This window comes from Musca vetustissima, unplaced genomic scaffold (assembly GCF_032173495.1).
Source record: "Musca vetustissima isolate MV318-11 ecotype Yass unplaced genomic scaffold, APGP_CSIRO_Mvet_v1 utg5835, whole genome shotgun sequence".
Lineage (NCBI taxonomy): Eukaryota > Metazoa > Arthropoda > Insecta > Diptera > Muscidae > Musca > Musca vetustissima.
In genome coordinates this window covers 418,458-434,344 of record NW_026883122.1, presented here as the reverse complement: position 1 = coordinate 434,344, position 15,887 = coordinate 418,458, and the positions used below count along the sequence as shown (strand labels likewise).

The following is a 15,887-nucleotide window of genomic DNA, read 5'->3' as shown; positions in this document are numbered from 1 at the left end:
TATAAACTATAATAATAATAAAAACTTAAAGCACTAATCTATATGTGTGTATAAAATAATAAAAAAGAGAAAAATAAAAACCTGCCTTTTTTGCAAAAAACTAGATAAATATAAAAATTCACGACTATTTTCAAAACGTATAAATGAAAGTAGAATGTAAACTAAAGACAACTGACTTTTATTATATGTATGTATTTCTACTACTTTCATCATTCTACTCTTTATCTACTTTCCTTTTTTCATCTTCTTCATCTGTGGTTCTTTTGTGTTTTTTTACAGATCCCACTTCAGTTTATGTATTTTCATGACCCTATCGTAACGATGGGTTTATAATTTTAATTACGGATTCGCAGAATATACTCAACGATGATTCATGTTTTGACATATCGCAACATATCCCGTCCCGATTTCAAGTATGTATTTGCAATGTCCTCAGCCAATTTTGTCTCAGAGGATAGAACATGTACTGAAATATCTCGACCTATTTTAGATATTCTGAATGTCCGTCTCAAAATTTTGGGTATACAAATCCGACTCGATCGAATTAAACGACATTTATTTGCTTTAAAACCTTTCCCGTCTCTAATGAATATCAAGAGAGTCCGCCTTTCAAGGTAAAGTGTGAATCGGAACGAATGAACTTCAAAATTGTCACAACCAACCAGTGCAGTCTTTTAGTCGGTTTTATGCCCGAATTGAAAAGTGAAATGTTCACATTCCATCGAAGGGTTTAAAATAATGAAGGTTTTAGCTGGTAAAAACGTGTCAGTCGGTGATTCGAATATTCCATTCGTTTTTAAAATTTTTACATTTTGTGGGGAAAGTACCACAAGGAGAGGAACGAAGGGACATGATCTAACAAAGGTAAAAATATTATGATGTGCAAAGTTTAGATCAAATCGGACAATCCATTCTCTAGATATTGGATTAACAAATTATTAAGATTTTGAACCTTTGTAGGGAAGGTACCAGGAGTGGACCGATGGGTCCCATCTTAGAACATAATCTAGATTTGAAAAAAGTATTACCATGTGTAAATTTTGAGTCAAATTGAACATCAATTACAAATACCTTTCTTTCAATTTTCTTTCGCGCATAAAAATCTGAGATATATTTTATTTCAGAACCATATCCTGCAAGAATTTCCAATATTACAGTACACTATAAATGTTCATTTTGTTGTTGTGTAGATGTATACATTTCTTTTTTTTTTTCTTCTTGTAAATAAAAATATGTGTGTATATATATATTAAACTAAAAAACTATATAATATGTATAAACTATAATAATAATAAAAACTTAAAGCACTAATCTATATGTGTGTATAAAATAATAAAAAAGAGAAAAAATAAAAACCTGCCTTTTTTGCAAAAAAACTAGACAAATATAAAAATTCACGACTATTTTCAAAACGTATAAATGAGAGTAGAATGTAAACTAAAGACAACTGACTTTATATATGTATTTCTACTACTTTCATCATTCTACTCTTTATCTACTTTCCTTTCTCCATCTTCTTCATCTGTGGTTCTTTTGTGTTTTTTGTGTGCCTTACAACTTATGATAACGTTCCACATCCGATGAACGAAACGTTTTATTACAAATGCATTTTTCCTGCTGTGTCAGGCTGACCAGACACTCGCGACACACCAAATGACGGCACGTTTGTATTTCATAGGCAAAATCGGGGGTCTGACACTTGATGCAACCCGCCGGTTTGTTGGGTTGTTCTAGCGGTAATTGGGAAAATCGTGTTATTTTCTGTAGGGCCTGTTGTATGGCCTGATCGATACTGTTGCCGGTGGTGGTGGAGGTGTTAGATGTGGCCTCGGCAACCTCTGATCCAGCTGATGGATTATTGCCGACATCCAGAGTCAATGACGAACTTGTTGTAAATGAAGATGTGGCTGCGGTAAATGTTGAGGTGGTCTGTGTTGCTGTGGAGGCCAAACGCAGTGATGTCGACGATGCTGACGACGTTAACGATGATAATGAGGTGGAAGTTGTCGAGGTAGTGTATTTCTTAGTTAATTTACCCTTATGCGAGGATAGGGGTCCATAGCTAGTTGTTGTAGTGGTTGAGGTTTCCATTAAACGTGCCCTCTTCACAGGCAGATGATGATGATATGATGCGGCCATTGCCGAATCATCAATCAGATTTGTAGCGCCCGCCTCGGGACATGATGAGAGTGTTGCTGTTGCACTGCTGCGATATGATTTCGAAAGTGAGGAATAGGCTCCATGTGTATGATGAGGTTGAGTAAGACTAGCAAATTGCGAGGCATGTCGATTTTTACTTCGTCGTACACGTGAACTACCCAATGAACGTGGAACTGTTTTAAAGTGTTCAGAATTCTCCATTAGGAACTTTTCAATGCGTGCTTTTAAGGCCAAATTGAGTATGGCTTTGCGATGGGCTGTAAATTCGAGGCCAGTAAATGGATCGGATGGTAAACGACCCCATTTGGCTTCCTCTTCGGAGTGTTTATCGATGGTGGACTGATCGACAACTTTGCCTGAGGGCAGTACCGTTGGAAAGATCTGAAAGAGAGTAGAGGTGGGGAGGGGGAAATTAGAAATTGTATATAAAGAAAACAAAATCTCCAGAGATATGGAGTTAAACGTTGAAAAGTGTAGACCTAAATTATACAAATCAGGTCTGATAAGAAAATTAAGTTAAGAGAGCAGAGGAAGGGAAGGTTAAAATTAAAAATGTTATATAAAGAAAACATGATCGCAGAGGTATGTGGTTAAACTTTCAGAAGAGTAGCTCTAAATGTTTTCATTGGCCCCCATATAAAGTTTCCATCCCAAAGTGGCTGTAATTTGATAATTCGAGATCTTGGTGGTTAAATAATTTCTTAGTAGAAAATAGGTCCATATTTTATTCAGCCACCATACAAAAGAACCTGTTCTAGAACGCTTCGGTTCGCTCAATAACTGTGCTTTTTCTAATAATTACTTCGCTTTATATATGTAAGTTATATATAGTGGTATCATAAGTAGTGGGTCCCATCTTCGGACTAGATCTAGCAGAGGTACAAATATTATAATGTGCAAAGTTTGGGTTAAATCGGAAATTGCATTCGATTGGTATTGAATTAAAACATTTTCGAAATATTGAAACTTTTTGGGAAGGAAGGAGTGAACTGATGGGTCTCATCTTCGGTCATAATCTAGGATATTGCATTCGCTTGGTATTGAATTAACAAATTTTTAAAGTTTTAGACTTTGTAGGGGAGGTACCAGAAGGAGAATATCATGGGTTCCCATCTGCGGACATGATAAAGGTTTCGTAAAAGTATTACGATTTGCAAAGTTTGGATAAAATCGGACATTCCATTCGCTTGATATTTGATAAACAAATTATTAAGATTTTGACCCTTTGTAAGGGAAGTTTTCTTCGTTTTCGTTATTTTCTATATACAGCTCCATCAATTTTTAAAACACATATTTCTTCCATAATTTTCATAAATTATTTATTTCCAATAATTTTTCAATTTTCATTTGAATCCCATTCCCATATCAAAAAGTAAATCCCCTCATTATAATTGATAAGAAATCATATGGCGTTGCCAACTCATTTATCACACACATCATCATAATCGCTAATTATCGATTACCCGGGATAATCGTCTTTAGGCGTCTGACATCTCCAACACAACAGTTGGAGTTTGAAAATTCACGGTTAAACTACGCAAAAAGTGAAGTTCGGTCAATTAGTTCTCAGATTTTCGCTAAAAACATGTTTAAAAACATCGCGATTAACATTGAAAATCCCAAAAAGCCATTAAGCAATTTGGATTATGGCATTGTTGAAACAAAATACGGACCAATGGTTATGGGCTATAATGTTGCAGATAATTTCCTCCATATTGCCTATTTTCATTTTGTCCAGGGCAAAGCTATTGAACATTTTGCTGCCGATATGAAGAGACGTTGGCCCGGAGTGTTGCTGAAGGAAAACTCCGAAAAGGCACAGCAGTCGTTTGAGGCGTATTTTCAGAAACAAAAGCCACAACAACGTGAAATCTATGTCATATTGACGGGAACAAAATTCCAAATTAAAGTCTGGTCGGCATTGTTGAAAATACCCTATGGTGAGGAGAGAACCTATAATGAAGTGGCCACCATGATTCGAATGCCAAAATCTGTGAGAGCTGTGGCCAGTGCTATCGGTCGCAATGATATTGCCATTTTTGTCCCTTGTCATCGAGTAAAAGCTAAGAAAAATGACATGAATAAATATCGTTGGGGCAATGAACTGAAGAAGAAACTTTTGGCTGATGAGAAGTCAAAGAAATAAATGATCGTCGGATAGAATTCAAGTCCTGTACAGTGTTCCTTTTCTACAGTTCCAGTTTAGTTTTTTGTGTTAAGATTAAAATGTAATTATAACTAGAATTAGCTCTTCTGTTTGTTTATATCAATAAAATTGAATTGTTTTTAATTTTAAGGTGGATGGTGTTGGAGAAATGTATTGAATACAGAACGCGAATTTGTCTATTATACACCTGAAACTTAATACATCTTCAAGGTAGGTAAACACAATTTGTTATTATTTATTGTATTAAGACTCAAAATGAAAGTCAATATAATTACGAAGGATGCATGTGCAATGCAAAAGCTTATCCACATCCACAGTCTGCATCATTCTTAATTTAATTTCAAGCAAATAACAAATAGTATTCACTATTTGTACTAGAAGTTTTTGGAACAACTGTAGTTTAGTAAAAACGATCAGATTTTTCCAGAGGTATGTAATTTTTACCCTAGTTATGGGGACTTTCCTTGTTTTTGTAGGGTTCTAAGGCCCATATCTTTTGATCCACAACAGATACAGCCACATATTGCACCATTTTGGAAAGGGACTATAATGGGCCCCAAGTTCGACTTTTAGGGAGTTTTTCAAAAAAATCTGAGACAAAAACCCAGTTTTTTGGCACAGCTCATTTATTTGGGCCAAGGACGAACCCTATTGAAATCGGTTCAAATTTAGATATAGCTTCCATATATATTTTCCGCCGATTTAATGTAAATGTTGCACTAAAGTCCCTATATATCTTTCGATTTTCACGAAATTTGGTGTAGCCTACTGAATTAAGTCTAGAATGATGTGTGTTAAGTTTCGTGAAAATAGGTTCAGATTTAGATATAGCTCCCATATATTGTTTCGCCTGATTTTAGGTTAATGGTGCACCAAAGTCCCTGAAAATCTTTTGATTTGCACCAATTTTGGCATAGAGTAATTGGTGCGATATGTGGCTATATCTGTTGTGGATCAAAATATAGGGCCTTAGAAAACTATAAAGAGGAAATTCTTCAGAATCTCCTTTTAAATAGAATGTTTTTTTTTTTTCAAGTGGACGTACAGATACCATCCGGCTGCGCGACAGAAACTCCTTTTAAATAGAATAGTTGTTTGAGTAGGCGGCCTTCGGCCGAGGATTTAAAATATTCCCCTATGGACAGATACCAACATCGACTACGCGACAGAATCTCCTGTTGAATAATAGATTTGTGGGAAGCCGGCCTTCGTCCGAGGATGTAAGACTTTATCCCATGGACAGGCTACACGACAGAATTTCCTTGTATTTGTTGTTGTCTTTTGATTCACAATAGATACAACCACATACCGCACCAGTTTGGAAAGGGCAAATTGTGGTCTATTATTGGTGAGGGACTATAATGGACGCATGTTCGACTTTTAGGGCGTTTTTTAAAACAAAACCAATAAAACGGGGTCCAAAACCTAGTTTTTTGACTGTATATCCAAAGCGGTTTGAGATAATCCCTTTATATCACCACTCAATGGAAATTGATACCCATTTTATAATAACCGAATCCGTGGATCCGGGAAGTTCGGGTACTTGTACCCCAACTTCCGGGTCAAATAACCGTCCCCATGACAAAAATATCCCCATAATTAGCGTAAAAATAACTACCAATGGAAAAATTTCAGAAAAATCTGATCTTTTTTACTCAACTAGAGTTAAGCCCAAAAAACAGACAAAAAAGTTGTTGTTCAAATTATTTCATAAATGTGGACTTATCATTGGCTAAAACCAATAAATGTTTTCTTTGGCCAGAACCATGTCCATTGGTCCATAACTGGAACCTGTATTAATTTGTTCACAAATTATAATGGACAGCCGGACGAACACACATGTCTAGATCGACTCAGCTAGTCGAGCTATCACAAGCTGAAAGGTGGGCCTATAACTAATTTAACGTCAACAATTTAAAGATTTCAAATTTGTGTGGGTTGGTAAAGAGTTGAAGAATACAAATTGAGCCTTGAGACTGCCTAACACATTTGTGTGCATTAATCGAAATTGCTACATACTTTTTTAAAGTTTGAACTTGTAATACTTCAGATTTAGTTAACACATTAATGATTGGAATGCATTTGCGTCCATGATTTTTTTAACTAAATAAAATTATATTGCAAATTTCAAATCTCGTTTGGACATTAATCCCAACCCAAATACCCAGATGAGTAAACAGCCACTTCCTATATTTAAATCATTTATTTCTTTTACAATGTAATTGGCATTACATACAAGTATCTCAATTTGGCCTTCTACAAAGATACATTATAAAATACTTTGAAGTATTATCTTTAGATTATTTACCAACAAATAATGACTCATTTTGTGGCAATAGAAAATATGAAACCAACCAACAAAAAAATCTCTGATATGGACTGAACTCAGCCTACAACAAGAATTGTATTACTTTAAATTTTTCCATATACAAAAGTGGACAAAATGGCGTGGCTCTTGTCAAAGATCAAACAATGCAAAAAACGTATGGCCCAACAGATATATTGCCGCTATAGACATAACATCACACCAGAAGCAGCAGCAGAACACACATAAAATGTCACACGAAGAATGCATTTACTTTGGTCAGTCAGCCATCAGCAGGAAGGCTGGCTGGCAGCAGTCACAGCCAGGCAGTGGACTGCTTGCTTGTTGAAGTAGTTCACTCACTCACTGACTGCTGCTGCTCTGGTTGGTGTGTACGTACGAATGTTGTTTGTTCTTCATACCTACATACGAACGTCGTATGTACGTAGTACATATGTACACATGCAGACACACATACACACATTGCACATTTCTTGCTCCCTTTTTGGCATTACGTAAAGTTTGGTATACATATCTCATCCCCCAGAAGTAGAGGTTATAATTAGATGAGAAGAAGATATTCTACAACGGCTGCAGGCCAAAAGTACCACCACAATGACGACGACAAGAAATCAATACAAAAAAACGTAAAATCTCCATCTTGTTTACAAGTGTGTCTCGACTACCTACTCTACTACATACCATCAATTCCCAGGTGATTGCATCCAGAAACTCCTCGGGTATTTTTAGTGTTGAACTTTGATTCAATTCCGGTATGGATCTGGATGGTGACCTCTGGCCAGCATCCTCCTGACGCGCTGCATGGTCATAGGGATTGGTGATTTCATTCCAAATGCTCTTAATCAATTCACGATCTGCCTTGTCCAACGAACGGGCTGGTAGACCCCAAATTTGCACCTTTCTCAGTACGGGTGGGCACTTGTGGGTTGCCCTTATTGTTAGTTTAATACTTTTGGTATTCGATAGCATTTTGTGGGCAGTCTTGAAAAAGAACACCGTTTCGCTGGGTTGCTGCTGCTCCGAACTTTTCGAATTGTAGTCACTCTGATAGCAGAATGTCAGCGAATCGACATCTTTGGCCAAGTCACGTACATAAGCCACCCGTTCCCAGATGCCCTCGTATTTGCCATGAACTTCGAATGCTGTCGACCGCAAAGCCCCATGACTATTCCAAAGTTTAATAACCTTCAAATCGATGGCCTTGGGGAAGTCAAACACGATTTCTACCGGGGGCTTGGTCACATTGAAGGCCATAAAACCACGCTGGAGCTGTTCCGCATCGTCGGCTATCAGGTTGGAGACACTATAACCATCCTCACAGACCGCTTCACACTCGACGGAGGGTTTTAATTTCGGATTAAGGAAATTTATTAAACTCATTTAAGAAGTAGCAGACCCGTACGTAGAACAATAGCAGTATGGCGATACAATACAAAAATCGAATCACGACGACGACTAATGTTTTTTTAAATTACTACTCAAAGCAACGCACTCTGACACACGCACACACGGCAGGAATGCAAAGCAGCAGAACACAAAACCGACGACAGGAGCAATCTGGAGGAAATGATGATATTAACAACTGTTCTCCTGTCGTATCCGACTACCCTTTGCACTTGTATTGGAGTCGGTCGGGGCTATGCAGCAGCGGTGGTAGCAGTATAAAAATGTCGGAATTAATTATGATTTATGTATAAAAATGGCGTCACCGACGAGGTCTTCTTGTAATTACAAGTGTTGGATAGAAGACAATAATCGATTTTGCAGTCACTACCACCACACAAACACAAACAAAACAAAGTGAAGTTGGTTGCAATTCCAGATGTCGACAAAAACAAAACAATGGTCGTTTCGCTGAACTGCGTTGACATTGGGAGCGTATGGCGTATGACTACAATTGGCAGGGAATGATTTGATGATTAGTTGTACGATACGAGTATAGTCGCTCTGATAGAATTTTAAAAAGCCAGAAAAAAAAATTAAAATAAAACCAATGTTGAATATATGTTACAGCTTTATATAATCCACAAACGAATGTCCTTTAAAGCTCCATATGACGCTGACAGACCTAAATAAAAATCCACCTTTATAGCAATGTTAGTCCCTCATGAAATAATATTCAAAAGTTTATGCTTATACATATCATTACAGTTGTCCATAAAATAATATAAAAAAACAAGCTTTAATATTCCATAAAAAATGTTTAAAAACCCACGTTTATAGCTTTATTATTCCTCCATAAAATAATATTTAAGAAATCACACTTATGGCTCTGATAGTCGTACATAAGTTTTTCTTTCAAAATCCTCGCTTTTAGCCATGACTGTCCTTCATAAAATAATATTTTAAAGTCCACCCTAATAGCTCTAATAGTCCTCCATAAAATAATATTTTCAAATCCACGCTTATAGCTCTGGTAGTTCTTCATAAAATACTGTTACGTTCTTGGATTTTGCTAAATCCCGTGTAGACGTTGTTTTATTTCCCGATACAATTCGTACCAAATAAAACGCGGGTTCTTTCAGATTACGATTATTACAATGACTTTATTCACACAACTTTACTTTGCACTTTACTTTACACGACGGTTTCAATTCGCGATCTGATTCACAACTGACTCACTGCCTTTCCATTTCCCCTATTTATATGAGCCTTGCTTCTCGCTACAGAAGTTTCTAGACGATCTGGTAACACCTAGATCACGAACAATCTACCAATGCAACAAACACATTGAGTAACAATAACAACAACAAACTTACTGAGTGAACAATAACAACAACAAACTTGAGTAAACAAACTTACAATAACAACAACACATATACAGGCGAGGGAATAACAAAGAAAGAGGAATAACAACAACACATATACAGGCGAGGGAATAACAAAGAAAGAGGAATGACGTTTAACAAGAATTGTACGACAATAACAAAATAGAAAATGAAAGAGGAAATGGAAGGATGTAGAAAAATCTATACAGTAGTTGTTGTTGTGAAGTTATTCAAATAAACTGCGTAGTAGAAATTTACGTTACAGTTCAAATTCTTAAATTAACGGAATTCTTAACTTAAATCTAAAGTTATATTCGTAACATTGCCCCCCGCTTAAGCCTGTTCGTCCCGAATAGGCACAGTTCCCGTTCCGTAGGGGGCCAGCCGCTCCAAATGTACAACTTTCATCTTCGACCTGGGACTGTCACTCCTCTGGATGCGATAAACGACGTCATTTATTTTCGTGACAATCTTGTAGGGTCCTTCCCAGTGCGTTTGCAATTTGGGGCATAGTCCTTTCTTTCGTTGTGGGTTGAACAATAGTACCAGTTGCCCTTCTTGAAACCCATCGGTATTTGCCGCTCGATCGTACCTTGCCTTCATGCGGTTGCTAACCATTTTTATTCGATGGCGAACTGCATCGTGGACTTTACTAAAGGAGTTTTGACTGTCTTCATCTTGGTTCACATCGTCGTTTGGGGTAGCACCGAATATCAAATCGCCAGGTAGCTTTAATTCATTTCCGAACAGAACTTTGGCTGGGGTCCGGGATGTGGAATCATGAATGGCCGATCTATAAGCCAGTAAAAACTTTGGAATATGCTCATCCCAGTCTCGTTGGCCACTGTCCACCACTTTCCGTAGATGTTCTTCCAAGGTGCGATTGAATCTCTCCACCATGCCATCTGATTGTGGATGTAGGGGCGTCGTTCTGGTTTTCTTGATTCCGTAGGAGTCACACATTTCCTTGAAGACCGCTGATTCAAAATTCCTACCTTGATCGGAATGAACCTCAGATGGAACACCATAGCGACAAATCCAATTTTTGCTGAACACATCCACAATTGTCCTGGCTTCTTGATTTGGGATAGCATAAACCTCTGGCCATTTACTGAAGTAATCCATGACCACTAAGACATACCGGTTCCCAGAGTCGCTTGTTGGGAACGGTCCAGCTACATCCATTGCGATTCTTTCAAAAGGGGCTCCTGAATTATGCTGCTGCATGTAGCCTCGACTCTTCCGTGTTGGACCTTTAGCTCTTATGCACCTTTCACAATTGGCGATCCAGTCGGCAATGGATTTTTGACAGCCGACCCAGTAGAATCTCTGCTTTACCTTTTCAGCGGTCTTTGCTATGCCAAGATGTCCTCCACTTGGCCCATCGTGAAACTCCGACAAGACATCCCTTATTTTGGAGTCTGGGACGACGATCAAGTTCCGGTGAGATTTACCGTCCTCACTTTCCCATTTGCGGTATAAGCAACCATCTATTATAAGTAGACTGTCCCACTGGGCCCAATAGGATTTTAAAAGAGGGCTTTCGGAGGTAATTTCTTTCCGACTAGGTCGCTTGCCCGTTTCTATGGTCGAAATTATTTTGCCCAGAATGGGATCTCTTCGTTGTTCCGTCGACCAATCTTCTCCCGACTCAAACTGCAATCGTCGGACGTCCACGATATTCTCTTTGCTCTCAGCCTTTGAGCAGTGGCTGTATTCTACCTTGCATGGCCGACGAGACAGGGCATCAGCATTACCGTGTTTTCCGTCTTCTCTGTGCTCGATTCTGTTCAACGGTGACTCATTGGTGGACTGTTGAGCCATTCTTCTACCATCTTTCGTTGTAGGTGGTGACGATGACCTGGATCGTTTGCGCTTAGCTCTGCATTCGCGTGCAATATGACCTGCTTTATCGCAGTTGTAGCATCTAACCCTGGGCTTAGTCATCCCTACTAACTTTGTTTGTTCTATTACCCGCCTCATGGCGTCCTCGATCGAGTTAACGAGAGATTTGGGTTCGAAACTTTCGGTCTCCAGTTGGCGAATCTTGTGGGTCTGGGGCTTAACAATTATTCTTGCCGTCTCTTGGGCAAGGGCAAACGACACGGTTTCGGCAAATGACGTTTTTGGTGACGCATATGTTGCACATTTAATCTCAGGGTCACGTATGCCATTCACAAAGGTTTCGATTTTCATACGGTCCACCAATGGGTGATTCTCTCCTGGATACGCCATTAGCACCAAACGTTCCACCTCAGCTGCAAAGTCTTGCAACGTCTCGTTTGCCCTCTGCACTCTTCCCCTTAATTCCATAAGGTAGATGTTTTGTTTATGTTCGCCACCGTACTTACGTTCCAGTGCAGCAATAACATCTTCATAGTTGTTTCTAGAAGCGACAGGAATACTCTGTATAACATCAGCAGCACTGCCCTTCAATGCCAGAAGTAGTGCAACCGCTTTGTCGCTGTCGTTCCACGAATTTCTAGAAGCCACTGTCTCGAACTGTAACTTGAAAACATTGAATGACGTAGAGCCGTCGAATACAGGAGGTTTGATTTTTAGTGTGTTATCAGGAACTCGCACCGGACCACCCTTAATTTCCAGTTCTGATATTTTCTTCTCCAGATTCGTAACCCTGTGGTCGTGGACCAGAAATTTCTCATCCACAGACAGAATCTTCTCGTCAACCGACTGCACTTTCTTATCCAACTCTTTTATTTGGACCTCCACGGTTTCCACTCTCCTTCCAATAACTTCTGTAATGTTCTCGAGTTTATCCATCATTCTTCTCGAATTTTCCTCGCTCCTTCTGTAATTTTCCTCAAACATTTTAGCCAGCATTTCTCTTAAATCGTCACCCCTGGTAGCTACTGACGAGGCTTCCCCACCGTTGGATTCGCTAATTTCCGATAAATCCACTTCATCCTTACTGTCAAACTCATATGTATCGATGTCCATACCACGGCGCTCGAACTCATCCAACAGACGTTTTTGTAGCTCAGCCTTGTTGCCAGTAGAGGACAATTCCAATTTATTGAGCTCCTTCTTCAAGTCTTCCACTCGTAGATCCTTAAACTTCATCGTAGTATTATCGTAATCTCACTTCCGACACCAATTGTTACGTTCTTGGATTTTGCTAAATCCCGTGTAGACGTTGTTTTATTTCCCGATACAATTCGTACCAAATAAAACGCGGGTTCTTTCAGATTACGATTATTACAATGACTTTATTCACACAACTTTACTTTGCACTTTACTTTACACGACGGTTTCAATTCGCGATCTGATTCACAACTGACTCACTGCCTTTCCATTTCCCCTATTTATATGAGCCTTGCTTCTCGCTACAGAAGTTTCTAGACGATCTGGTAACACCTAGATCACGAACAATCTACCAATGCAACAAACACATTGAGTAACAATAACAACAACAAACTTACTGAGTGAACAATAACAACAACAAACTTGAGTAAACAAACTTACAATAACAACAACACATATACAGGCGAGGGAATAACAAAGAAAGAGGAATAACAACAACACATATACAGGCGAGGGAATAACAAAGAAAGAGGAATGACGTTTAACAAGAATTGTACGACAATAACAAAATAGAAAATGAAAGAGGAAATGGAAGGATGTAGAAAAATCTATACAGTAGTTGTTGTTGTGAAGTTATTCAAATAAACTGCGTAGTAGAAATTTACGTTACAGTTCAAATTCTTAAATTAACGGAATTCTTAACTTAAATCTAAAGTTATATTCGTAACAATACTTTTTAAGAATCCATGCCTATTGCTTTAATAGTGCTTCATAAAATTATCGTTTAAATAGTTCAGATAGTCCTTTATAAAACGATTTTTAAAATCAAATATAACAAGTGAAAAAACGTTAAGTTCGGACGGGCCACACTTTGGATATAGATATACTGACAGATACTTGAAAATATAGGGAACATACCAAAAAGTGAACATATGGTAGAATACGCCTATATGTGGACAAACCCTACACACGGAATTAATTAGCTTAGTATTTTAATATAAGAAGGTGGTTATGTGGGAACTACCCCTAAAAGGGGGGAGAATATTAATAATTTTTGATAGGAAAATTTATTACCATATGCGACTACAAAATACCAAATTACGGATTCCATTGAAAAACGCGTTCACGAACCCAAAATACCGAAAATTTAGGGTGTATTATATGGGGGCTACCCGAAAAAATGGGCCTATAATTATAATTTTTAGTGAAGAAATTTGGTACCCAATGAGAACCCACCGTACCAAATTTCAGCGAATATCGAAATTTGGTGGTACCCTTATATGGGGGCTATGCCTTAACGTGGACCGATATAGACTATCTTCGACCTGCCTCCAGACAAAAGACGATTCTATGCAAAATTTTGGCGATCTATCTCAATTCCTTCAGAAGATAGCGTGATTATAACAGGACGGACATGGCTAGATCGTTTTAGTATTTTACCCTGATCAGGAATATATACATATATACTTTATAGGGTCGGAAATGAATATGTCGATGAGTTATAAACGGAATGACAAAATTAATATACCCTCCATACTATGGTGGAGGGTATAAAAATCCACGCTTATAGTTCGGATAGTCCTTCATAAAACGATTTTTAAAATCAAATAGAAAAATCAATGCTTATAGCCTTAAGTCCTTAATAAATTTCTTCTTTAAAAATCCACGCTTATAGTTCGGGTAGTCCTTCTTAAATTTCTTCTTTAAAAATCTACCCTTATAGTTCTGGTAGCCGCCCATAAATTTCTTCTTTAAAATCCACGCTTATAGTTCGGGTAGTCCTTCTTAAATTTCTTCTTTAAAAATCCACGCTTATAGTTCGGGTAGTCCTTCTTAAATTTTTTCTTTAAAAATCTACCCTTTTAGTTCTGGTAGCCGTCCATAAATTTCTTCTTTAAAAATCCACGCTTATAGTTCGGATAGTCATGAATAATTTTTTTCTTTAAAAATCCACGCTTATAGTTCGGATAGTTCTTATCAAATGGTTTCTTTAAAAATCCACACTTCTAGTCCAGGTTCTGGGTTCGTCCACTAGCTGCAGCAACAGATCTTCCACTATATGTTGAGTAGTACAGGTCTGTACCATATATTGGGTAGATATTTTGCACATGAACCCTTACTCAATACGAATTGAGACAACTGCACCATCCTTAATACAAATTAAGCCAAAACTACTGATTTGTCTAGGCAGCCGATGCTGTTCAGCTGCGATTATTGAAGGCTGAGCTCCGAAGAAGACATTATCTTTGTACTCATTTTACATGTCCATTTTGTATCGTTTTTCTCTCTTCCTACATCATGGATATGATTCCTGGATGATTATCACTAAGACACCCATGTAGGCATATTTCTATGCTGACGGAATGGAAGGGTCTTCATATCATCATGATGATTATTCACAGGAGTCATGAGGAGACATTTTGTTGCAGTTGTCAGGTCGGCGTTCTGTCAAGTCTGAATACTTCTTCATTGCGTATCACACTGGCGCTGCATAACTGACCACGGACCGTCTTGTTGATTTATAAGAAGTCAACAAGGTTTCCTTACATGTGCTTTGTTCCTATTTTTTAACTTATCCCACATATCTGTGTTGTACGCAGACAATCGAAGGTGACACCGAACATTTTGGGTTTTTGAATGAAGGAGCACTCCTTGATTTTCATCTCCGCAGTCCATTTAGAGATGAAAATCAAGGCTGTCAAATCGACGAAATAGATGCACATATGTCCTCTAGGATAGGATTTGTCGCTATGATAGTACAATCATCTCCATACTCAATGCCGTATGCGGGGCGTGGAATACCGGTGGAGCTTATACAGCTCCGGAGATATTACCCCACCCTGGGGAACTCCTTGTTTTACTCTACGTGATTTGGACATGTTATTCAGATTGGCGTCCAGAAATATATTATTATCCAACGTTTCAAAATTGGTTGGAGGCAAGTTTTATCGACGTCTTTAAACATTCTGTAATCAAAGATAGAATTTGATAGGTCATATGCGACCAACATTGTTCTATGCCACGGCCAGTTCTGGTTTAGTCCTCCGCTTATACTTGTAAAAATGGCGTGCAACTCAGCTGTTATACTGTAATGCTTATGAAACCCATATAGATGATAAATAGCTTTCCCTAATGCTGGGGATGACTCAAGAGTCTTCGACGAAAGTGTGATCGCCCTGTACGATTCACCTTTGCAGTTATCCCGACCTGGCTTCTGTAGGGGGACCACTTTACCACATTGACCACAGCACGACAAGTGATAGAGGTGAAATCATCAAATCATTGACATTGGTTGTAAAGATTTGTTTGGTATGTGATTTGGCCAATTGGGTGGAGATTTGTTTTAAACTGGGCGAATCTCGGTCATTTTCCAAATATTTTATAAATTCATCGGCAAAGTTTGTTGTCAATGTCATCTGCAGAG

General features: G+C 38.2%; 1 protein-coding gene across 1 annotated transcript; it reads right to left on the bottom strand.

Moving 5' to 3' along the window:
- Positions 1 to 1,551: 1,551 nt before the first annotated feature.
- Positions 1,552 to 8,046, bottom strand: LOC133329869 (RING finger protein 37). Its single transcript, XM_061538329.1, has 3 exons — positions 7,335 to 8,046; positions 2,110 to 2,541; positions 1,552 to 1,827 (listed from the first exon to the last, which is right to left on the bottom strand). The coding sequence occupies exons 1-3, from the start codon at positions 8,031 to 8,033 to the stop codon at positions 1,552 to 1,554; spliced, it is 1,407 nt and encodes a 468-aa protein (XP_061394313.1). The 5' UTR covers positions 8,034 to 8,046.
- Positions 8,047 to 15,887: the final 7,841 nt, after the last annotated feature.

Bases quoted from the DNA above. Each gene is read 5' to 3' on its own strand.
- LOC133329869 (XM_061538329.1), bottom strand. From the start codon at position 8,033: ATGAGTTTAATAAATTTCCTTAATCCGAAATTAAAACCCTCCGTCGAG. The intron at 2,542-7,334 runs GTATGTAGTAGA...ACTCTCTTTCAG, and splicing joins CAATCACCTGGGAATTGATG to ATCTTTCCAACGGTACTGCC. The intron at 1,828-2,109 runs GTGAAGAGGGCA...GAGGTTGCCGAG, and splicing joins CATATCATCATCATCTGCCT to GCCACATCTAACACCTCCAC.